The sequence below is a fragment of the Notolepis coatsorum genome (assembly GCF_963971535.1).
Source record: "Notolepis coatsorum genome assembly, chromosome: 11".
Classification (NCBI taxonomy): Eukaryota; Metazoa; Chordata; class Actinopteri; order Aulopiformes; family Paralepididae; genus Notolepis; species Notolepis coatsorum.
Window position 1 is genome coordinate 62,749,591 of NC_140175.1, and position 26,029 is coordinate 62,775,619.

General features: G+C 44.4%; 1 protein-coding gene across 1 annotated transcript in view; it reads left to right on the top strand.

Annotated features, from left to right (window-relative positions):
• The window catches only part of LOC311236677 (ankyrin repeat and LEM domain-containing protein 2-like), a 79,090-nt gene that overhangs the window by 21,576 nt on the left and 31,485 nt on the right, over window positions 1-26,029 (top strand). The window contains exons 6-10 of the mRNA XM_084324393.1: window positions 6,149-6,337; window positions 10,480-10,602; window positions 10,966-11,029; window positions 15,200-15,381; window positions 15,895-16,001. Of these exons, the coding sequence (XP_084180519.1) occupies window positions 6,149-6,337; window positions 10,480-10,602; window positions 10,966-11,029; window positions 15,200-15,381; window positions 15,895-16,001 (665 nt within the window). The remainder of the gene's footprint in view (window positions 1-6,148; window positions 6,338-10,479; window positions 10,603-10,965; window positions 11,030-15,199; window positions 15,382-15,894; window positions 16,002-26,029) is intronic.

Consider the following 26,029-nt stretch of genomic DNA (forward strand, 5'->3'; position numbering starts at 1 on the left):
ATGAGTGTGTGCCCGCTCATGTTAAAGTGTTAAAGTGGCTGCTAGTGCACAGCGTGTGTGTCGTGTGTGTGCTCATGTGTGCTTGTGTGTGGATAGTTCAGTGTTCTGTGGCACTCAAGGCGCTCACCACGAATACTGGAGACGCTGGGTTCGCCTGTTCGAGCCCAGCGCTCCACATTGCTTTCAGTTTAGCTGGTCGTCCGTACTAATACACATTGGCAGTATTAGGGGGTGGGAAACTGATGGGTGGGGATCGGGCGTTGTGGACAGCGACTCCTACATGTCAGTTGGTGCGCCTGCGCAGTAGAATCAGGAAGCGATGGGGGCGGCGCCCCTCCAAAGCGCAGACCCCTGACACTGAAAGATCACGCCGCGCAGGTGAAAAGATGCGACTGCTGTTACCTCGAGTATCGGAGGGGACTCGTGCTATGTATGACTTAGTCCACATTGCAGCCGGCTTGTGGGAGGCAAGAAACAGCGTTCGAGACAGGGGAGGGTTGAATTGGATGATACGAAATTGGGATGAAAATGGGAGAAAAAGTGGATACAAAAAATAACAGACAACAGACAGGAGAACAGACGGTTACTATAAAGGGTAAAATACCCAGCATACAACACACAGTAATTAATTAGTGACATCATACAACAGGTGACAATCAATCAGCAGTAGGGCTTCCACTCCTGTGAGAGGATAGAAAGCCCAAACGTTACATTTGCGTATGTTTTCGCTTGTAAAATCAACACACGGCTAGAGACACTCGTATGTCTTTTCACTTTACGTGAGGTTGGTTGGGGGGGGGGGGGGAATATAAACCCTTCCTTTGGGTGTGTTATATCAATTTGGTGAAATTCTGACGGTGCGTGTAATGAGGAGGTTCCATCACTACGGTTCCCCTGTACCCACCAGCGTGATGACGCACGTACGTGGGATTCCGCTCTGTCAGGTTGGGCTGACGCCCTCAGCATTCTTTAGCGTCGAGCAGGCATTGACATATCCTGCTCGTATGCGATGCGAAAATAGGGGCTCTGTTCCTATTCCTGTGGGGAGGTGATGGGCGTGGGACTAAGCCTAGGCTGTGTTCCCCCTCCCTCCACCCCTCTTCCCCTTTTTCTCTTTCACCGTCCCGTCCCGTCCCGTCCCGTCCCGTTCTAATAAAAAGGCCCTCTTTGAGTGGCAAGTTTTGTTGAAGCAACGTGTAATCATTTCACTAATGTGTTTTGTGTATGTCTCGTACGGAGTGACAATGAGGGCCCGCTACCTTTTTCTGGTACAGTAAAAGTACGGCGGGCGGCAATTCTTGCTTGTGAAATGGAGCCGCGGGGACTCATGTGGACACGTTTTTAAACAAACGTAGACCCTGAACCCTCCTCTTTTCACCTTGTATGTTTTCACTTTACGTGGTAAGGTGAGAATATGGTGGGCGGCAATTCTTGCTTATGAAATGGGGCCGCGGGGACTCGTGTGGACACGTTTGAAACAAACGTAGTCCCAGAGCCCACGGTTTGGTGGTTAGCTATCGTGTTTTGGCTTTTTCAAAGCAATGAAGCGGGCATATGCTTACGTATGTTTTTCGCTTGTAAATCAACAGACAGATAATAAACACTGCTCCTTGTTTTCACCGCGTATGTTTTCACTTTATGTGAGGTTGGTTGGGGGGGGGGGGTTCCCCATGCCCGCCAACTCAGAAGAGTGGGGCTGGGTCCCCTGCCATAATAACGTCACAGGCCCGAGGTGTATGCCCATGAGTTGGGGCCTGCGTTGTTCAGATCTCAACTCACGTTGTCGCATGAGGTCTCTGTGGGATAAACTGGCGTCTTCCCCTCTCGTGAGAGCGGAGTTAGTGACGGGTGGTTTTTTCCCATGTCGAGATCCTTGCAAGGACCGATCTCCCCCCGGTTTACCCGAATAGGGGGGAGAAACGAAATTCGCCCAACACCGTTCTCAGGTTTTATGAGCCTAGCGCTGTTATCGGGGCCGCGGCTACAAGCAGAGAGCATTCTCTTTTTTCTTTTTCGATTCGGGACAGTTACAGCCCATTTAAATAGGCATAAATGTAAGGTCTCTGTTCCCTGTTCTTTGATATCAGCGCTTGGTCCTAAGGGACCGATGTCAGTGCCTGGTCCCGGGCATGTTTCAAATATTTATTTGAAATGGCCATCTTAGGGACCGGCGCGCCCTGGTCTGTCCGAACAGCATAACGGCGTTTATGTGGTCGGCTGGGAGGGAGTTTACCTAGTAGTGTGGTTCTCTCTATCATTACTGTGATAGTAGTGTGGTTCTATATCATTACTGTGACAGTAGTGTGGTTATCTCTATACGATTGGCAAGAAAGGACTATTTTTCTAAGATTATCACAGAGAATGTTGGAAACTCTAGAATATTAGTCCTCTCTCCCTTCCACTTCACCGTCTACACACCAACGACTTCCACTATCGGTCAGAGTCCTGCCACCTTCAGAAGTTTTCTGATGACTGTGATAGTGGGATGTATAAAGGACGGTGACGAGAGGGAATACAAGGAACTGGTAGTGGACTTCGTCACATGGTGCGATAAAAACCACCTGCAGCTAAATGTGGCGAAGACCAGGGAACTGGTGGTGGAGCTGGGGAGGAGGAGGAGTGCACCTGTGACCCCCGTTTCCATCAGGGGAGTCGATGTGGACATGGTTGAGGAGTACAAATACCTCGGTGTGCACATCGACAACAAACTGAACGGGTCAAAACACGCAGAGGCACTGTACAAGAAGGGTCAGAGCCGACTCTACTTCCTCAGAAGGCTGAGATCTTTCAATGTCTGTACAAGGATGTTGAGGATGTTCTATGAGTCGGTGGTGGCGGGCGCCTTCTTGTACGCTGTGACCTGCTGGGGCAGCGAACTGAGAGCAGGGGACACAAACAGGCTGGATAAGCTGGTCAGGAAGGCCAGTAGCGTGGTTGGGGTGGAGCTGGACTCCCTAGCGAGGGTGGCGGAGAGGAGGAGCCTCGCTAAGCTCCACGCCATCAGGGAAAACCCCTCCCACCCACTATACACAGACTTGGCTGACAGGAGGAGCATGTTCAGTGCTCACCCTACCTAAATGCAGCACTGAACGGCACAGGAAGTCCTTCATTCCAACAGCCATCAGACTATAAAATGCATCACTGTGCCTCACTGCATCACTGAGCACAGAGTGACAGTTACCATCTTCCTGGACTCTTACTTTTGAAACAGCACTGTGCAATATTACACCTACTGTAGACCTCAGTATATTTTTACTGTATTTATTTACTGTATATTTTATTCCATTTTTATTCTACTCTTATCTTAGGCAATTTGATTTGTTTTGTTATTCTTATTCGTGACCCGTCCTGTCTAAATGTTTAATGTTGAGTGATTTGCAGTGTCAAATTTCCCTCTGGATAATAAAAGTATTTTTATTCTATTCTATTCTATTCTATTCTATTCTATTCTATTCTATTCTATTCTATTCTATTCTATTCTATTCTATTCTATTATTCTCAGCCATCGACCAGCTACTCAACACTGCCCCCACCCCTCCACAGTCATCTGCATCAAAATGTGAAGAACTAGCATTATTCTTCAATAACAAAATAACTTCAATTAGAGCCAACATTAGTCCTGATACAAACATGGACACCATCAGCAAACCCTGCGAAAAAGTAACCATAGGAAAATTTGCTTGCATTACATCAACTGAGCTTTACAAAACTGTCATGGAATGTAACTCCTCCACTTCCTGTATTGACCCTATACCCACAGCATTTTTTAAGCGAATATTCGAGAGTATTGCAAGTCATGTCTTAAATATTATAAATACATCGCTTCTGACAGGTATTTTCCCAGACGCATTAAAAACAGCTGTCGTAAGATCCTTACTAAAGAAACCCAAACTAGACAGTAATGTACTACCCAACTATAGGCCAATATCCAACCTCCCATTCAGCAGCAAGATACTTGAAAAAAATAAACTCCTTTCTCAAAGAAAACAACATCATGGAGGAATTTCAATCAGGCTTCAATCAGGCTTCAGAAACTGCTCTTACAAAAATAATTAGTGACCTCAGAATAAACTCTGATGCAAACAAAGTCTCAATTCTTGTCCTATTAGATCTAAGCGCAGCGTTTGACACGATCGACCATGATATCCTAATAAATCGTCTAGAAAAGTTAGTTGGTCTTTCTGACTATGACTATTACTGTGACAGTAGTGTGGTTCTCTCTATCATTAATACTGTCATAGTAGTGTTGTTCTCTATCATTACTGTGATAGTAGTGTGGTTCTCTATCATTACTGTGATAGTAGTGTGGTTCTCTCTCATTACTGTGACAGTAGTGTTGTTCTCTATCATTACTGTAATAGTAGTGTGGTTCTCTACCATTACTGTGATAGTAGTGTGGTTCTCTATCATTACTGTGATAGTAGTGTGGTTCTCTCTATCATTACTGTGACAGTGTGGTTCTCTATCATTACTGTGACAGTAGTGTGGTTCTCTACCATTACTGTGACAGTAGTGTGGTTCTCTATCATTACTGTGATAGTAGTGTGGTTCTCTATCATTACTGTGACAGTAGTGTGGTTCTCTACCATTACTGTGACAGTAGTGTGGATCTGTATGTGGTGTGGGGATGGCTGATTTAAGCCACACCTGCCCAAACCACTTTTTTTTTGGATCCACTTTTTCTCCCATTTTCTATTTTTCTCCCATCCCAATTTCGTATCATCCAATTCAACCCTCCCCTATCTCGAACGCTGTTTCATGCCTCCCACAAGCCGGCTGTAATGTGGACGAAGCCTAGCCCTTTACGTGACTGTGATCTGCAAGCCAGGGGCTTTTCGTATTCGCAGTCACTCTCAGCTATGCCGCCACCAGGCTCATATTAAGTACCAAGCGCTGAATTCTGAGCTGGGGGTGGGTCAAAAATATATCAGATATGAATTTCAAAGATACCCAGCGTACAATATGGGTTTAACACAGCTTTACGGTGGGGTCTGGACGCTCGGAGTTGCTAATAAACAGTTTAAATCATTGTTACAAAACGAGTGGTACTCACAGAGCGAACGTTGGCAAGATGGTGTCTTCTTCTTCTGCCGCTATTTGGCTGCCTGGTGCGCATGCGCTGTGACACCAACGGCGGAAATGGACGTTCGGTCTGTAAGTACCACTCATTTTGTAACAATGATTTAAACTGTTTATTAGCAACTCCGAGCTTCCAGACCCCACCGTAAAGCTGTGTTAAACCCATATTGTACGCTGGGTATCTTTGAAATTCATATCTGATATATTTTTGACCCACCCCCAGCTCAGAATTCAGCGCTTGGTACTTAATATGAGCCTGGTGGCGGCATAGCTGAGAGTGACTGCGGATACGAAAAGCCCCTGGCTTGCAGATCGCAGTCACGTAAGGGGCTAGACGAAGCCATACATTGCACGAGTCCCCTCCGGTACTCGAGGTAGCAGCCGTCGCATCTTTTCACCTGCGCAGCGCGATCTTTCAGCGTCAGGGGTCTGCGCTTTGGAGGGACGCCGCCCCCGTCGCTTCCTGATTCTACTGTGCAGGCGCACCAACCGACCTGTAGGAGTCGCTGTCCACAACGTCCGATCCCCACCCATCAGTTTCCCACCCCCTAATACTGCCAATGTGTATTAGTACGGACGACCAGCTAAACTGAAAGCAATGTGGAGCGCTGGGATCGAACCCAGCGTCTCCAGCATTGGAGGTGAGCGCCTTGCCCACTGCACCACCTAGCCGCCCCCCCAAACCACTTTGTTGAAGAGGTGGCAAGATGGTACAAGCCAGAGTCATGACAGGTGAAACTCTCCTTGTTTGTTGGCTGATTTAACCTGTGCACTGCACATTGATTACCTCCATGTTGCAATAGGTGAGCAGCCACCCCTGCTCCCAGGCTCCCAAGCTATTTTACTTGTGCACAGGGTATGAGAGAGAGAGAGAGAGAGAGAGAGAGAGAGAGAGAGAGAGAGACCAAAATTCGACCATTTTCTATCCTGTTTTATGCTTTGACTCCATACTGCATAGTGACTGAGGTTGTATGTATAAACAAACATCAAACATTGTGTCCAAATACTTCCCAAGCTGACTGTATATTATACCTCAGTGTTGACCTGTGGTTGCTTTGTCTACGGTCAGGAAGGATGTCACTACAACGTCCTCCACGTGGCGGCCAAGGAGAACCAGGCCGGGATGGTCCGGGTGCTCCTGGACACCCTGGAGAGCCTGGCCTTCATGAGGCTCATGTACCCTGAGGACCAGGAGACCATGCTTCACCAGCGCATCCGCCACCTGGTGGACCTGTACCTCAACACACCTGATAAAACTGTGAGCACTTTGTCTGGGACGGGGGTCAGCAACCTTAGGCACGCGGTAGCTTAACCAATGGCACACTAGTAACGCCTTGTCTCCATTTGCTATGTTCAGCCTGCTTGGGGCTAGCCATGGTCTAGCATGGTATGGTATGGTTGGGTTTGTGTCTCCATTAGCTATATTCAGCCTGGCTGGGGCTATCCATGGTTTTATTTATCATGTCAAACTGCCATAAGCCCTGTGTCTTGTTTAAGACCATCAATGATGTACTGAATGCACCACTGACTACCTGTGTGGAGGCCTCTCGTGCTGCCTGTGAAGGTTTCCTTAACTTCTTTATTGATAAGGTCTCCTCCATTAGGGCTTTTATTTCACCTCCTGCTCATGACCCCTCCGTTTTTGTCCCCAGCCCCGCTGTATTTAACACATTTGTGCCCATGACGCTGTCTTCCTTACAGGAGGTCATTGGCAAAATGAAGCCATCAGGCTCCCCAGATGACGCTGTTCCACCTCGACTCTTTAAGGAAGTCCTCCCAGCTGTTGGGCATACTGTCCTTAACATTATGAATAGCAGCCTGTCCTCTGGTGTGGTCCCGGCACTTTTTAAACATGCGGTTGTGCAGCCCCTGATCAAGAAGCCTGGGCTTGATCCTGCAGCCATGTCAAACTTTAGGCCCATCTCTAAACTGCCATTTTTATCAAAGATCCTCGAGAAAATTGTCTATCCTCAGCTAATGAATTTTTTAAACGAGCACATTATTCTCAAGGTTTTCCAATCTGGTTTTAAATCCCTGCACAGCACTGAGTCGGCACTTTTAAGAGTTTTTTTAACGACATATTTTTAGCTACTGATTCCAGTGACTGTGTTGTCCTGGTCCTTTTAGACCTGTCGGCCGCATTTGACACGGTGGACCATGAGATTTTAATTGCCCGCCTTGAACAGTGGGTGGGCATCAGAGGCATAGCCCTTGAATGGTTCAAGTCCTACCTGGCAGATCGATCTTTCTGTGTTAGGCTTGAGGGCTCTGTGTCCTCTACTGCCCCCCTATTGTATGGTGTACCCCAGGACTTGATACTTGGCGCCGTCCTGTTCTCTATTTATTTATTGCCCCTTGGTTCCATCCTCAGAAAGCACGGCATTCCTTTTCACTGCTACGCTGATGACAGCCAGATTTATATGCCACTAAAAAAGTCTGGCTCCTTTTCCATAGAGCCGCTGACCAAATGTCTCAATGACATTAAATCCTGGATGGCATTGCATTTTTTTTTCTTTTAATGACAAAAAGACGGAGGTTTTTGGTGGCCCCTCTGTGACCTCACTGCTAGATCTGGGTTTGCTGGCACAACATGTGAAACCAATAGTAAAGAACTTAGGTGTAAAAATCGACCCAGAGTCCCAGACCTTAAATTTGACAGCCAGATCAAGGCCGTGGTCAAATCGAGCTTTTTCCAGTTGAGGCAGCTGGCCAAAATTAAGCCCATCCTACAGGTGCAGCATTTTGAAGCAGTAATCCATGCATTTGTGACTACTAGGCTGGATTACTGCAATGCACTTTTTTTTAATTTTTTTTTTAAACTTAATTTTTTAGCGTTTATCGCTTTTTCTGGTCAAGCATGACCGACAGAAACAGGTTGAAATGGGATGTAGAGCAGGGGAAGACATTCTGAGAAATGACGGCGGGTCCGGGAATCGAACTCGTGTCCCCCAGATCCGTGACGAGCACGGTTTTCCCCGACGCAGAAATAGCGCCGAGATATGCGGTGAGCTACGGGAGCTCCCCTGCAATGCACTTTATATAGGGGTGAGTGGATCCTCGGTGGCTCGCCTTCAGATGGTGCAGAACGCCGCTGCACGTCTTTTAACTGGCACTCGTAAATATGACCACATCTCACCGATTTTATCCTCACTCCACTGGCTCCCTGTGCACTTTAGGATTCATTTAAAAATTATTTTATTTGCTTTTAAAGCTCTTCATGACCTTGCCCCACCCTACCTCTCTGAGCTGTTGCAGTTCTATACACCTTCTCGCTCTCTCAGGTCAGCTGACCAGCTGCTCCTAGTAGTGCCTACAACTAGGTGTAAGCTCAGGGGGGACCGTGCTTTCTCCGTTGTCGCCCCCAAAATGTGGAACGAGCTGCCGCTGCAGATTAGGCAGGCCTCATCACTGCCCTGTTCAAAGGCTTCCTTAAGACCCACCTTTTCTCTCTGGCTTTCGACACCATGTAGCTTGTTGATTTTATGATCTTATTGTTTTACTGTGTTATTTTTGTATCGTTTTGTTGTGTCCTTTGCTTTTAAATATTTTTTAAGTACTCTGATCTATTTTTTTATCTATTTTTAGTGCTGCTTATAGTTTTTAATATGCTCCCTCTGTACAGCACTTTGTGCCCCTGTGGCTATTAAAGCGCTTTATAAATAAAGTTGGATTGGATTGGATGGTCTAGCATGGTATGGTATGGTTGGGTTTGTGTCTCCATTAGCTATGTTCAGCCTGCTTGGGGCTAGCCATGGTCTAGCATGGTATGGTATGGTTGGGTTTGTGTCTCCATTGTGTGTTTTGGTAAAATCTCCGGTTGCTACAGTAGGCAACCTTTCTAAATCCACACCTCCAACTGTAGCACACAAGCTAAACCATATGATATGATATAACAGACCCAGCCGGCTTTGGCCAGGTCGTGAAAGAAAGGTGGCTGTCTCAGCCAGGGTCCAGCTAGGTTTTGCCAGGTTCTAAAGACAATGGAGACTCTCACTGTGTGCCAGACAGGCCACAGCATGGCTAAATCCTGGCTAGTGGGGACAAGGCATACGTGTGTAAGAGATTAACCTTTTTGGAAATGTTAAAGTCCTCTCTCATCCACATACTAAATGACCTCTTTCACAGTTATTCTCAGTTGCACGGCCTATTATTTACGGTAGTTTGATTGACATATGATATGATAGTTTGATTACACTGTTTACGTTTCTCATATTCATATTGAGAGTTAATTGTATTGTTTACACTGTTTATTTTTTTCTCTTAGATCTGATTGCTTATATTTATGTCTTTCTACTATTACCTTGCCCATACCTGTACCTCCCCCCTCCCCCATGCTGCTATGGTGGTGGATCATTAAAGGAATAATCTATCTAATCATATATCATATCTTATTTGAAAAGATATTTGTATTTATGTATTTATAATATCCAATTCCATCAACTAGTGGTCAAAAACTCCATTGGATACCTTCTTTAACTCATCCAGTGCCATCACTTAATGAGCCAGGGGGCGCTAGAACGCCATTGCTTTAATCAATGGGGAGACTGCGAGATTTGCAAGTGCTTAAAATATATCTTATATTATAGATGGGTCTAATACACCCGTCGATTGTCAGTGAGTTGCTTCCAGTCAACATGCACAAAACAGATTGTTTTTTCATCCGTACATTTCCGTTTTGGTGATTCTTAGTAATCCCAGGAAAAGATGCGATAATAGCGTTTTAGTGGAATACACTAAACACGTTGTCATTTTTCGCCTGATTATCGAATCATCCTGAAATCAACGTTAGATTATCATTATTATCCTTCCTCGTGCATACATGAAATGGCCCTCGTAGCGCGGCGCTCCCCCCCCCCCCCCCCCCCCCCACCTCCTGCACCCAACGATAAACAGCCACACACACACACACAGACAGCTTTGATCGCGGTAGAAAGAAATATCAGATCAACGCAAGATTTTATATATAGAGTCCTTACCTGGTCTGATGTAATGCAAAAGAAATAATCCAATTATCTGATCGCCATTCCAAATACTGCTCGTGGAGGTCCGTCCCACATTGCCCGGCATTGCATATGAAGGGGGGGGGGGCAGCATCACAGATGTAACGTTGTAAACGCTAGTCCTGCCGGAGTATTTAAACCCCGCCCGCACCGCTCAGATCGGCCCAGAAAAGAAACTACACCATTTCTAATAGAGTGCAATACCGGCTGGAAGGCGTAGGCGGCGGTATTTGCCCTTTTGCGAGCTGAGACCCATTCCCAATGATAACATCAGGCTGGATGGATGAAAAATGTATGGATATAGCTAATAAAAGAAATAACGATTAAAACCAGAGTTTTCTCGTGATTGGCGCTGAATGAGTTAAGAGCTGGTTTGTTGTGTGATTGTGTGATCCTGCAGAACAACGACACCCCTCTCCACCATGCTTGTAAGTTTGGTTGTGCTGAAGTGGTCAACGTCCTGTGCTCCCACCCCACCACAGACAAGCACAGGAGGAACAAGTGGAACCAGAAGCCCTCCAGTGTGAGTCATTTCATTTTCATTTCTTCCCTTTCATTTTTTTATTTGTTCCGTTCATGGTAACGCACAGTTCCAGACAAGAGAAAAGTGTTTCATGATCAAAGCACATCTCAATTTGCACATTTCATGACCGAAAAGGACCAGGGAGAAAATCTTATTTTGCCTGCAACTTACTCCAAACATAAACAAACAATATAAATAATTTAAATGATTTTTTAAGTATTTAAAAGTATGGCTGTGAAATGGGGATTAAATTATATTTAAACTGGCCTTAAAGTCTTCAGGAACCCTGCGTATAAGCTGGTGACCAGCGGGTCCAGCTAAAAAAAATAAACAGTTGTCCTTCTCTGTTACTTGTGTTTGCAGGTGATTTGTGATAGGAAAAACAAAACGCCTGATATCAAGAGAAAGATCAAGGACTATCTTGAGGGTAAGTCACTGACATCACATGCTGACATCACATACTGACATCATACAGTTAAGAATAAAGACTGTATGGTCTTTGTGTGGGTTCTCAGACACGGCAAGTGTGTCTGCTTCACAAATCTAACTACAAGTCATATCTGTACTAAACCTACTTTAAACTACTAACGCAGTATGTGAAAAATATCAACATGCTACATGATAACATATGAATGTCCCACTGCATTATGGGTATAATCAAACCCAGATAACAGCGTAACATCCTGGCACTTTCAGTATCTGACATTGGAGAAGGATATACCTACTACACTTTTCTAATTGTGAAAACAGTCTACTTAAACAGCAAGTACTACCAGAGACATTCTAAAAGGGAGACGAATCAGCTCGTTCTCATTTCCTGTATTGCATCACATTGGTTACACAAGATGCGTCATTGGCTGGGGAACAGACTCTCCACCTTATGAGATTAGAGCGGGCACAGACTCCATGAGAGATATAGAGGTTTTGACCGAATGTGGCTATTTTATTCTTTCCCTTAGGAACTAAGTTAAATACAGTGGTCTCTTACAAATCAAAGGTGTTGTGAACATTCTGACACTGAATTGATGTGTTTCTGACTTGTCCATCCAGAGGAAACCAGAGAATTGACCAGGGATCTTGCTAACGATAGCGTCAGTGTTACGTGTGGGGTCTGTGTGTGCCTTGATCAGGCGTTCCCAGTGTGATGTGTTACGTCTAGTTGTAGTTCCCTGTCCTGGTCTTGTAGTCCTTAGTGTTTCCCCTTCCAGGTGTATCCATTTGTAGTTGTGTCTCGTCTCGTCATTCCCTCATGTATAAGTGTTCTGTCTTCCCCTGTGTCTGGTGCTGATCCTGTCTGTGTAGTTTGTGTCCTTGTTTGTCGTTACTTTAGTTTTTCTCATTTCTTCATCCATGGTAATTATTTTATTAAATATTTCTTATAAACCTACTTTGACGGCCGATCACTTCTTCATTCACCGCAAGGATAGAACAGCTGAATCCGGCAAACAGCGCGGAGGTGGTATCGCCTTCATGGTGAACAACAATTGGAGCGATCCAGCCAACGTGAAGGAATTATCGAACCACTGCTGCCCCAACCTGGAATATATAACCATCAAGTGTCGACCTTTCTTCCTTCCGAGGGAGTTAACGGCGATCATCCTTGTCGGAGTGTATATTCCACCGCAAGCCAGCGATAGTGCCGCGCTCTCCAGGCTTCACGACGAAGTAAACAAACTCCAAGCAGCGAACGTTAACGCCGCCATTGTAGTAGTGGGTGATTTCAATAGCGCCAATCTGAGAAAGGTTTTGCCTGACTTCTATCAGCATGTGACTTGTAACACCAGAGGCGGTAACATTTTAGACCACTGTTACACGCAATTCAAGGGTGGATACAAGGCTCATTCTGCTAGTGGCTTTGGGAAGTCTGATCATGCGGCCATCTTTCTTTCTCCAAAGTACAAACAAAAAATCAAGAGCACACCTGTAGTCTCGCGAGAGGTGCAGAAATGGGATGTGACGTCAGAGGAGACGCTCCAAGCTGCGCTTGAGTGCACAGACTGGGGTGTGTTCCGCGACACAGATAACATTAATGTCTACACGGAGACAGTGCTGGACTTTGTTCGTACTTTGGTGGAAGAAACAATCCCCACTACCACAATTAAGGTTTACCCAAATCAAAAACCCTGGGTAGACAAATCCGTCCGTGAAGCTCTGAAAGTGCGCACCAAAGCATACAACGACGGCCTGGTGGCAGGCAACATGAATGACCACAAGGTGGCGCGATACAACGTAAGGAGGACAGTAATAGAGGCAAAACGGCGCTACAGGGATAAAATTGAACTCCAGTTTGAACAGGCCGACTCCAGAGCTATGTGGCAGGGGCTCAAAACGATGACAGACTACAAAGGCACCTCCCTCAAACTGAACAGTGACATCTCCTTAGCAAATGACCTCAATACCTTCTATGCGAGGTTTGATGCTGGTAATAACAACACCAGCCCACAAGCCACGGCAATGGGGGGGGGGGGGGGGGGGGGGTCTGCTGCTGATGGAGACTCAGTGTTCAGGGTAACAGAGCATGAGGTGAGGCGGACCTTTAAAAAAGTGAATATCAGGAAGGCCGCGTCCTAAAAGTCTGTGCCGACCAACTGGCCCCGGTATTCACTGACATATTTAACCTGTCCTTAGAACAGGCTGTCATCCCCACCTGCGTGAAGAAGTCCACTATTATCCCTGTACCCAAGAAATCCAAGCCTGCTTGCCTCAACGACTACCGCCCTGTAGCTCTCACCTCCATAGCCATGAAGTGCTTTGAGAAGCTAGTAAAGGGCTACATCTGCTCCTCCCTCCCCATCAACATGGACCCCCTGCAATTTGCATACCGCCCCAACGGGTCCACGGAGGACGCCATAGCCCATGTGCTGCACACAGCAGCATCACACCTGGACAAGAGGAAGGGGAACTATGTGAGAATGCTATTCATCGACTACAGCTCGGCATTCAATACCATAGTCCCCTCCAAACTCATAGCCAAGCTCAGGGACCTGGGCTTGAACTATGACCTCTGCCAGTGGGTCTTGGACTTCCTGACGGGCAGACCCCAGGTGGTGAGAGCAGGCAACTGCACCTCCTCATCCATCACCCTCAACATAGGGGCCCCCCATGGCTGAGTCCCCTCCTCTACTCCCTGTACACACACGACTGTGTGGCTCAGCGGAGTAGCAACACAATCATCAAATTTGCTGACGACACAGTGGTGGTGGGCCTGATCTCTGCAAACGACGAGAGGGCCTACCTGGATGAGGTCAAGGTCCTGGCGGGATGGTGCCAGGAAAACAGCCTCTCCCTGAACGTCAGCAAAACAAAAGGAGATGATTGTGGACTTCAGGAGGTCGGGGGTCAAGGACTACAGCCCCCTCAGCATCGACGGGGCACCGGTTGAGAGAGTGAACAGCTTTAAGTACCTCGGAGCCTACATATCCGAGGACTTGACATGGACCACACACATTGACAGTGTTGTGAAGAAGGCACGACAACGCCTCTACTTCCTCAGGCGCCTAAGGAAGTTCCAAGTCAGTCAGAAGATCCTTAAGAACTTCTACTCATGTACAATAGAGAGCATCCTGACTGGCAACATCACCTCCTGGTTTGGGAATAGCACTGCACAAGACCGAAGCAGACTACAAAGAGTGACGCGTTCAGCCGAACGCACAATTGGAGGGGGGCTCCCCACCCTCCAGAACATTTACAACAAGCGGTGCAGGGGCAAGGCTAAGAGAATCATTAAGGACTCCAGTCACCCGAACAACTGCCTCTTTGAACTGCTGCGGTCAGGCAAGCGATACCGGAGTCTCAAGGCGAGCACAGAAAGACTCAGAAGAAGCTTCTATCCCCAGGCCATCAGGCTGCTCAACGAACAATGAACACTACACAACAACCATCAAACGCACATAGCACACACATCCACACGCACACACTCACTTTAAACAAACACACTGTAGCACCCACTCCCCACACTTTATAGCACACACTCACTTTAAACAAACACACTGTAGCACCCACTCCCCACACTTTATATTTATTGATAAAGGATTGCACTACAACTCGTACACCTTACTGTAAATTGTACCTAAATTATACCTCATCCCATTTCTGCTTTGCACTATATAGTATTGTATATTAGTACACTGCATAGTATTGTATATTATATGGTAACTCAGTTACGTCTATTCTGCATCGAACATTGTACATATGTCTATACTGAACACTGTGACCTCATTTTCTACTTCTAATTTACATGCTATACTATGTTATTACTTATCTTGTCTAGCACAGTCTCTGGAGCGTAACAGTAAGAAGCATTTTGTATAAAAGTATTCTGTACTTCTGTATGACAACTATTAAAGAAACTTGAAACTTGACTGCCGTCTCCTTGTTGTGTTGCATTGACTCGACGGCGAGCTTAAAGAAGGTCAATGACAAGCATAACAGTCAGTTTTAAAAGTCCTACCCGCTTAGTAGCCAGGAACTGTTCTATTTTCATCCCATTGGCACAGCTTCAAATGCATCATCTTCTGTGTATTAAGTATCTTTGGTACGACATAACATTCAGACAAAAGGAGTGAACGAGGAGGGATTTTGTCCATTTCTGTCCCAGACAGGTGTTATGTCCCTCTTATGCGGGATACAGACAACAGCTTCCAGCCTGTAATTGGCTCACCTTGGTCCCCCAGTCCCCTGGAGGGGGACATTCAGCCGGTGGGCTCTGGACCAGAGGGTAGACCCATCGACCCCGTCCTGACCGTCAGAGCATTCGTAGGCCCTCTCTGTCCCTCAAAGGTAGGTACTCAACTCTGAAGTAATATTCAGTGGTAATAACTACAGTCAGGGCCTGAAATTAATACTAGCGACCAGCCAGATGCGGGTATATTTCTGCTTCTAAATAATTAAATTACCTGGTTGCATTAATCTGAATCCACAAGCTACTGTGGCCAGCTCAAGATATAGTTTGTTTTATTGGTGATTATTTTCTAGAACCTTCTTACTCTGATAACATTCTTGCTGCAGACCAGAATAGAGTACTTTCACATATTTATTTTAGAATGTCCATTCGTGCTCCATGTTGGAAAAGACAACGGTTGCTATGTGTTGATATATGAGAAATATATAAACATAAATGTAATAATCTGTAATATAGCTTATTACTGGATGTTGTAAACACAGTAGAACAGTAACATCATGCTTTTCCAGTGTTTTACCTGCTTCAATGCTGCACAGAAAGGCCTCTATTGTTTTCCTAGGACAGTGGGAGATTACCATCTATGTCACCTTTAGCGATCATGTGTGTTTCAGGCAGAGGAGTTCTACAGACTGTGGAGGACTCCTCCCAGAGAGAGGGCAGAATATTTCCACCAGATCCTCAAATCGGACCCTGCCAGGGGGGTAGAGCGTGTGGGGAGGTGAGTCTGCACTGGATCAATGGAGAAACGACAAGGACCCTAATCTTGATGAAGACCAACATATTAGGAGTAGGACGTTTCACATTTATCTGTCCAGCACAGTATAATATATGATCTTCAATGTCAGTGTCAATAGATACAATAGATACAAGTGGTAAGCATATATGTGAATAGAATAGATATATGAAGTAAGCATATTATGTGAATATAATAGAAGTACTTAACCCAGCAATGAAACGACGTTGACAGACCACAAACCATGTTGACAGACCACGGACAGAAGACGGTAAGGAGCTGATCCATGGCCTCTGTGGTGCACGTAGAGCAGTCACTGCAATCTTGGCCAAGAACCCGAGACAAGCACTCAGAGCGATGGGGGGGGGGGGGGGGGTTGGGGGGGGGGTTAGAGAGTTCCCATGTTTGTAGTGGGCGGAGATGGAGCAACAGATACATGCAGCAAGCACATGCACACATGGCGACAGCAGAACCACAGTAATTGTGAAATAGAGCAATAGATAGAACCACTGCAAGCGTATGGACACAGGGTGAAATACAAGACAACAGCCCAGGGCCGCACGTCCCGTGGGGGCAGGAGGAGCCACTCAGAAGGTTCAGCACTGCAGGCCAGACAGAAGGCGACACGAAGCCATTCCACGGGACCGGCAGAGACAGAGACAGAGGCCAAAAGGTTCTCCCATGTCTGCAGAAAAGCAGACATGGGAGAAAATAGACATCCTAACTAAACTAGACAGATTAATCTAAAGGTCAGTCCCCGACCAGGTGAGATCAGGGTAGGTTGAAGGAGAGAGAGAAAAGATGGGTCTTAAGCAGGGATTTAAAATCTTCGACAGAGCAGGCGCCCCTGACGACGGCAGGTAATTTGTTCCACAGGTAGGGAGCGCGGTAGACAAAGGCTCTGTGGCCGGCGGATTTCTTTTTAACCCTAGGAATCGATAGAAGCCCCGCATTTTGTGAGCGCAGAGCACGAGCGGGCGAGTATCGGGAGATGAGATTGGATAGATAGAGCGGGGCAAGCCCATTTAAAATTTTGTAGGTGAGGAGTAGCACTTTAAAGTCAGATCTGGCTTGAATAGGAAGCCAGTGTAGGGCGGACAAAACTGGTGTGATGTGATCAAATTGTCTAGTTCTAGTTAGTATCCGTGCAGCCGCATTTTGCACGAGTTGAAGATTTTTGATGCTTGAATTAGGTGCATTAGGTGCATTACAGTAGTCCAGTCGTGATGAGACAAAAGCATGAATCAGGGTTTCAGCATCAGCCAGAGTTAAAATGGGGCGAATTTTTGCGATATTACGAAGATGGAAGAAGGCAATTTTGGTGAAATTTTTTATAGTGCATTAAATGAGAGGGAGGAATAAAAAATTACTCTGAGGTTTTTTATGGTGGAGCTCTGGGATACATGACAAGTATCAAAGTTGAGGGAGATGTCCTGAAACAGGCCTCTGTGGTTTGGGGGGCCAACAATTAACATCTCAGTTGTATCTGCATTAACACTTTCAGAGCCCAAGCTTAATCTTGATTTACCGCTTAAATGCCCACCATCCACTTCAATGTTAGCGTTAATAACGCCTAATCTATGTTTTACATTATGGCTATGTGTCTAATCTGCCCGTCGCTTATCAATGACTCGTTTTCCAGTCAACATTGTCGAAGCGGATTGTTTTTTTATCGGTTCATTTTCGTTTTATAGCATTTTGAAAAGCCCTCGTTTTCAAGGAAAATATTAATATTCCATGATAATCGCCCTTTTCTGGAATATTCTCGAACAGTGTTTCTCAACTGGTGGGTCGCGACCCAAAAGTGGGTCGCGGGGCCATTTTGAGTGGGTCGCGGATGTATGTTACATGTTAGTAGAGGGTTCAAATGAATATGTCGATGAAAGTTTATTCTCTTTTTTTTTTTTTTTTTTTTATTATTCACAATATTTCATTACAGTAAGGGAAGGTGCAAGACCAAAAGCGACATTCTATTGTATTAGAATGAAAATGTTAGATCCTATGGCAATTAGCATAGGAAGATTAGGATTACAATGCTCAGTTTGGGCAATCCGGTGGACTAAGGGAGAAAGTCATACGCGGAGGATGTGTTTTTGGAACACAGGCCTGTACGACTCTCTGGGCGAGGGGAAAATAGGGGATTTTTATTTGTATATATATATGTTTTTAAGCTCGACTCTCAACGGGACCTCATTAATTGGATGTACATCTATTGTAGCTTCGCACTCCAGAAGCATTACCAAAAACTACACAAAAACATGCATAGATTATGGCTAGTTTGAATATAATGATATGGAACACCGGTGGGATAAACAAACAACACAAACGCAAAAGCGTGCTCACACTGATGAAAAAAGAACATGTGGACGTGGCTCTACTAAGCGAAACGCACATTTTAGAGGAAGACATAGATACGTTAGCGGATAACATATACCATAATATTAGTCACTCTTCTTTTGGAACGAGAACTCGAGGTGTAGCCATAGTCGTCAGACGTAAATTAAATATCGAATTAAAAGGGGTATGGTCGGATGCTGAGGGGCGTATAACTATAGCTAGGATTGTACATAATAACAGGAAAATAGCGTTGGCAGCGGTATATGCCCCAAATTTGTACGAAGTGGGTTTCTTCACTTCACTAACCGTTGAAATGTTAAACCATCCCGAGTACTCATATATAATAGGTGCGGATTTTAATGCCATTTGGAATCCAAGGATGGACAAATCTTACCTTGCCTTTTCCAGCAAACAAAAAAATTCATCTAAAGCATTAAAAGATTGGTCAAAGACTACAGGGGTAATTGATTTATGGCGTTCACTTAATCCCACGACCCGAAAGTACTCCTGTCGATCGGCGAGACACAACACATTATCCAGAATTGATTACGTCTTTGCATCCCCGAGACTATTTGATAAATATGAAGTGGAAATGATACCCAATGCGCTTTCAGATCACTGTTATTTAATCCTAAAAGCAACATTTGGTATACTATCTTCCCGGGCCCCAAGATGGCGTTTTAATACTATGCTGCTTAACAACAAGGAATTCATTACACAACTCAAAGAAGCTCTCACAGTATTCCTACGGGATAATGCAAACGCGGTGCAAGACCCCAGAATATTATGGATGTCGGTAAAGGGTACGATCAAGGATTTCACGGATAGATTTTCCTCCATATTGCGCAAAAATCAATGCACAAAACTGTCTGAAATGGAAACGCTTTACTCAACGTTATTTAATTCTTTAAAATACAACAACTCAACTAGACTAGAAAATCAAGTTAACATTCTAAAGACAGAGATCAATGCAATATACAGACAAAAATCGGAAATGCAAATACGCAGCACAAGACAACAGCAGTATTTCCAAGGTTCTAAACCTAGTCACCTATTAGCCATGCGATTAAGAATTAATGCAAAATTTGCAGATATAACTGCCATTAGAAAACAACAAGTACTTGTAACAGACCCCAAAATAATAAACGATACATTCAAAGAATTCTACTCCGACTTGTATAATTCAGAAACGACCTTTGATCAAAACAAATTGGACACATATCTTAATCAAATCATTCTCCCTAAACTTTCGGAGGACGACGCTAAACAGTTAGAAGCACCGATCACATTAGAAGAACTCAAGAAGGCCATATCCGGTATGAAAAATGGTAAGGCTCCGGGAAGAGACGGTATCCCATCAGAAATGTACCTTTCTTGTTGGGACATATTTGGACCCTTATTACTAAATATGATCTTATACTCAGTCAAGGAGGGGAGCTTCCATAAACACCACAATATCGCACTCATTTCAGTCCTTCTCAAAAAAGACAAAGACCCCACCGAGTGCGGTAGTTACAGACCTTTAAGCCTCCTCGGAACCGATGTCAAACTGTACTCTAAGGTATTAGCCATCAGATTGCAAAAGCATATGACGTCTTTAGTTCATCCGGACCAAACTGGCTTCATAAGAGGTCGCCTGATCAATGATAACATAAGACGAATACTGCACGTACTAGATGCAGACAAAGAGGACACCACACCTAAGGCGATGCTATCCCTGGATGCTATGAAAGCATTTGACAGGCTGGAATGGTCGTTTCTATGGGCAGTATTAGAAAGGATGGGGTTAGGAAAAGGATTCATTGATATGATTAAAGTATTATACAAGGACCCATCGGCCATGATTACAACAGGCACATTCATCTCCGAAATCTTTCCGGTATCACGCTCAGCCAGACAGGGTTGCCCTCTTAGTCCCGGACTATTCGATCCATCATTAGAGCCTTTAGCACAATATATAAGACAATCCCAATACATAGAACCAATCGTAATCAAGGGCACACAACATAAAATTAGTTTATATGCGGACGACGTAATATTGTTCATGCAAAACCCCAACACCACATTGCCGCATCTACTCAAGTTGATAGAGAACTTTGGTGATTTATCGGGATTTAAAATAAATTGGCCGAAGTCGGCTTTCCTTCCTCTTAACATCCATGCAAAAAAAGACACAACCCTCCCAGGTGCGATACCCATGGTAAAACATTTTAGATGCTTGGGTGTGGAAATATTTCCCACCATAAGACAAACGGTGAAGCACAATTACACAAAAATACAGAACAAAATCAAAGACGACCTGGACAGGTGGGCAAAACTTAAAAACTCAGTACAGGCAAGGGTATCAATAGTTAAGATGGATGTATTACCAAGAATCAACTTCATCAGCTCAATGCTACCGTTACCCCCTCCAGAGGGCTACTGGAAAAGATTACACTCCTCCACATACAAATTTATTTGGAATAACAAACCACCTCGCATAAAAAGATCCACCGCACAGAGAAATAAAGCAGACGGTGGCATGGCAGTTCCAGATTTTTTACAATATTTTAAGGCTTTCACATTAAGACCATTGAAAATATGGTTTGATCCCCAGGCTTTGGTATCTTGGAGAGAATTGGAAGAAAACATAGTAGCCCCACAGAGACTGAAGGACATAGCACACACTAAACTTTCAATCAAGCACTGTGAGCGGAAATTTGGCCCCATAATTACCCATGCAATCAGAACATGGCGGGAAACACAAAAAAAATATCCTAACCCTCAAAAATGGCATAATCACACTCCCATATTCAATAACAATGCACTCTTAATTGGAAAACGTCCTATAAGATTCCCTATATGGGAAGAGCAAGGCATACACTCATTAGGGGATATTTTTAATAACCAGGGCTTCTGTAGTTATGGAGAAATATGCACAAAGTTTAACCTCACCGAGTCCACATGGCTTTTTTACATACAGTTACGCCTATGTTTGAGGTCTCACGGTGTTCCATTACACATACCAGTTGAACACCACAGATACCACAAATTTTTCTATGAAAGAGAAACATTGGGAGGTTTTGTATCAGGTTTTTATTATCAATTACTAACGTCCTCGTATGAAACCCTTCAACTAGACACTGTCTGGAGGAGGGATATTCCAGACCTGGAAAGTGACTTTGATTGGCAAGAAGCATGGGCAAATGTCCGTCTTACATCAAGGAACCCGGACCATCAACAAATCAATCTTAACTATATTCACAGGACATACTTGACTCCTATAAGACTGAACAGAATGGGCCTGAAACAGGACTCAAAATGCTCCCAATGTACAAATGGAGACGAAGGGACATTTATGCACATGTATTGGGACTGCCCACCAGTTAAGGCATTCTGGAAAGATGTGACCCATCAATTATCAAAACTCGTATCTTGGAATATACCAGTACACCCCTCTGTATTGCTTTTAAATTATGTTTTTGAGTTTGCAGTAAATCCACAGCTAAAGAGATTGGTCTTATCGGGTATCACAGTAGCTAAAAAACTGATCGCATCACGCTGGTTTCAACCGGAAAAAATGTGCCGGAAAGTTTGGTCTCTTACATATCTCGATTTGATATATCAAGAAATATCTACTGCAAGAATTCTGGGTCTCAACGAATCCAAAATGTCAATGTGGGTAGAAGTGGTGGAGAGAATAAAAGCTAGCTTATAATGGTAGTGTCTGGTTAGGAGTGAGGGATAATGGAGGTACTATCCAAGGAGGGGTCCGGGAGGGGGGGGTTCGAGCTGGAGCATATGTGTGTAGGGTTTTAGAAAATAGGTATTAGGGGTATGTCCTATATAAACATTTATATAATTGTTAATTTCGCTGGATATACACTGTATACGGTTAAAATGTTATTATAGACTTTTTTTTTTGTCTTGTTTCTGTACTTGCATGTAATTTTAACCACCTTGACTGTTAGTTTCATTATGCATTATATGTTGAGTACTGACTTTTAATAATTTTTGTTTTGCAATAATAAAAAAAATATATATATATATATATTTTTTTTTTTTTACTTTTTTTTTTCACTACCTATCTTTGTGAAAGTGGCTTCTCAGCTCTGGTCCAGCTGAAGACAAAGCGGAGGAACAGATTGGACATTGAGCATGACCTCAGAGTTGCTTTGTCTACAATCACCCCAGACTTTGAGACTCTTGTCAGGAGCAAACATCATCCCCAGTTATCCCATTAGTTCCCTGCATGTTAAGCTAAGAATTCTGCTAAGAAGGATATATTATTTATTATTATTATTATTTTATTTCATTGTGTTTTTAGCCCTTAGTTGCACTTTTGTTGCAACCCCAGTTATCCCATTAGTTCCCCCAAACGTAGGTCTGTTATGTTAAGCTAAGAAATCTGCTAAGAAGCATATTATTTATTATTATTTTATTTCATTCGGTCTTTAGCCCTAGTTGCACTTTTATTGCAATCCCAGTTATCCCATTAGTTCCCCCAAACTTAGGTCTGTTATGTTAAGCTAAGAAGTCTGCTAAGAAGCATAATTATTTATTATTATTATTTAATTTCATTGGGTTTTTAGCCCTAGTTGCACTTTTGTTGCAACCCCAGTTATCCCATTAGTTCCCCCAAACTTAAGTCTGTTATGTTAAGCTAAGAAATCTGCTAAGAAGCATATTATTTATTATTATTTTATTTCATTGGGTTTTAGCCCTAGTTGCACTTTTGTTGCAAACTCAGTTATCCCATTAGTTCCCCCAAATTTAGGTCTGTTATGTTAAGCTAAGAAATCTGCTAAGAAGCATATATTATTTATTATTCTTTTATTTCATTGGGTTTTTAGCAATAGTTGCACTTTTGTTGCACTTTTTTGTGTTTATTTCATGTTTTGAAAGATTGCGTATTACTGCAATTTTTTTTTTACATAAATCATAGTGGTTCAAAATTTTGGGTCGCGACTTAAAGGGGTTATGCACTGCTATTCCTAGCACTATTTGGGCAACTTTACACACTTCCTGTGAGTCTATGTAACACATCTGTAATTTTTATTCCAAAAATAATCATTGTTTTATATTTCTAATCTTGTACTCAAAACCAGCATTTTTCAGCCTCATGAAAGCAGGCTATTATTGGCTTGGCTCCACCCATACTAGCAGAATGCTTTGAGTGACAGCCACCCACCAAATAGCTCCGCCCATCTCCCCGTCAGAGATTAGGTTTCAGGTTACATACAAATATGGTATGTCATAAATATAGAGATGTAGCAGTACTGTCTATCTATATATATATAATATGTTACCATGAATTGAAATTGGGGGACCCTGATGTAAACAAGACGAAAGTCTTTCTCTGGTCTCCATCATAGCAGTACTGAGCAGTACTGTAGCAATACAAATATGGTATGTTATAAATATAGAGATGTAGCAGTACTGTCTATCTATATATATGTTACCACTATTTGTAAAAGCCACAACCACGTTACCATATTTGTAATAATGTAAATCATTGTGTCGTTGTACATATTGTGTATACACCGTTAGAAGCTAACATAGCTTAGCTTGGTAGCTATTGTGCTAACAACATATCCCGACGTCCGGCTCGCTGGCCGGCATGCACGCCCGACACAAAATGGTTCTCTCCTCTCTGTACACCCCCGTCCCCACGGGTACCCTGCCGGGGAGCCCATGGACGCGACAACGGCGGCAGCCGTAGGGTGCTCGAGCCCGCCGTAACGCTAGTGGTACACAATAGCTATGAGCTAACTAACGCTACGGCCGCCGCTGTTGTCGCGTCCACAAGCTCCCCGGCAGGACACCCGCGAGAACGGGGGCACACAAGGAGGAGAGAACCACCCCAAATCGAGCACTCATGCCGGCCGACAAGCCGGACACCGCGGTTGTTGTTAGCACAATAGTAGCCCACTGTGATGCACCGAGTGGGCCACCATTGATCAACATGCAGCGATGTGTAGCTTGCATGATGCGTGTGCAGTGCTTTGCCACACAGGTCTGAGAAGAGGACCTGCACATGATAGCAACCGGGAGCGTTGCGGAGCATTCAGCCTGCTGGCTACCTAGATCCACTTCAACCAGCCGAGCGTCGGGAGCTCCAGCAGCTTGTCGATGTGCTAATAGCCTGGAGCCAGCTACCGTTAGCTTGCAGAGGCTCCAGCACACCGACAAGCTGTGTAGCCAGCTAACGTTAGCTTGCAGAGGCTCCAGCACACCGACAAGCTGTTTAGCCAGCTACCGTTAGCTTGCAGAGGCTATTAGCACACCGACAAGCTGTGTAGCCAGCAGGCTGAATGCTCCGCGACGCTGGTTGAAGTGGATCTAGGTAGCCAGCAGGCTGAATGCTCAACGACGCTCCCGGTTGCTAACGCCGGCCCCGGCTGGTGCTAAGTAGCTAGCGATCGCTCCCGAGTCCCGAGAGCTAACGCCGGTCTGTCTGTCGAAGACCGAGGGAACCGCATCAGGCTTCAGCTGATTAGTGATCTTCTGGACAAACCTTCCACCCTGCAGGTAGCAAGAATGGAGGCGGGCATTACTAAAACCACAGAGCCAATCACATCACCGTGCGCTATAAACAGCGCCCTGTGACGTGCACCAGGTCGTCAAATCAACATGACCTGATTTACTAGAGGCAAAGAGGGGATGGGCTGTAGCTGAGGAATTCGCCAATATAGTATTTAGGCCCAAAAACACATTGATACGAACTCCTATTACTATAATACAATGCTAGAGACTGAAAAATGACATTTATAATGCATAGCACCTTTAATGACTAAGGAAAATGTTGGGTCCCGAGGCTAGACCAGTTGAGAACCACTGTTCTAGAATACACAAAAACGCTGTAATTTTTTGGCCTATTTATGAATCGTTTTCAAATAAACGCTAGATTATCGATAGTATATGTGTACGTATGCATGCTATATAGGCGATCTGAAAAATCGATTCTCTGATTTCCTCAAAGCGATCGCCCACCCACACACACACACACACACACACACACACACAGGGCGAACGCTGAGATCTCAGCGAATACAACTCTGATTATCCCAAGACTTGTAAAGTAGATTCCTTACCTCAGATCAGATGTTCTCCAAAAAGATCATTCCAATTCCTGATTGCCATTCCAAAAATCGATCGCTTTTATTGATCCAACGCTACATACTGTACATATATGTATTCCACGTTGTTCTGAGGCTCCACAATGAATCCGATCAGCTCGGGTTACATGCCTGAGAAGTAAAATGTGGATTCCGGATTTTTCTTTTCTCATCCATTTTCATTGAGTCCATTCCAAAAGGGTGCATTACCATCTGGGAGACGATAGGGGGCGGTTTTTTCACATCTGAGCTCCTACAGGGGCTGCATACCAACGGGAGACTCGGTTGATGAAATATGAATTCAGATCGCTAATAAAAAAATTCAACGATAATTGTCGTCGTGGGCATTCAGGCATTGGGCTGATAAAACGTCTTATCACGTTTTGGGCATTGAAAGTGTTAAGGAGTAGAAAGTTTTGCGACATCCACTTTTTGACGGCAAGCAAGCAGGCCTCAAGGTTTTGTAATTGGGAGGAATCATTTGGCTTAATAGGTATATATAATTGGGTGTCATCAGCGTAAAATGAAATTTTATGCCAAATTTGCGTATGATATTGCCGAGGGGTAGCATGTAAATCG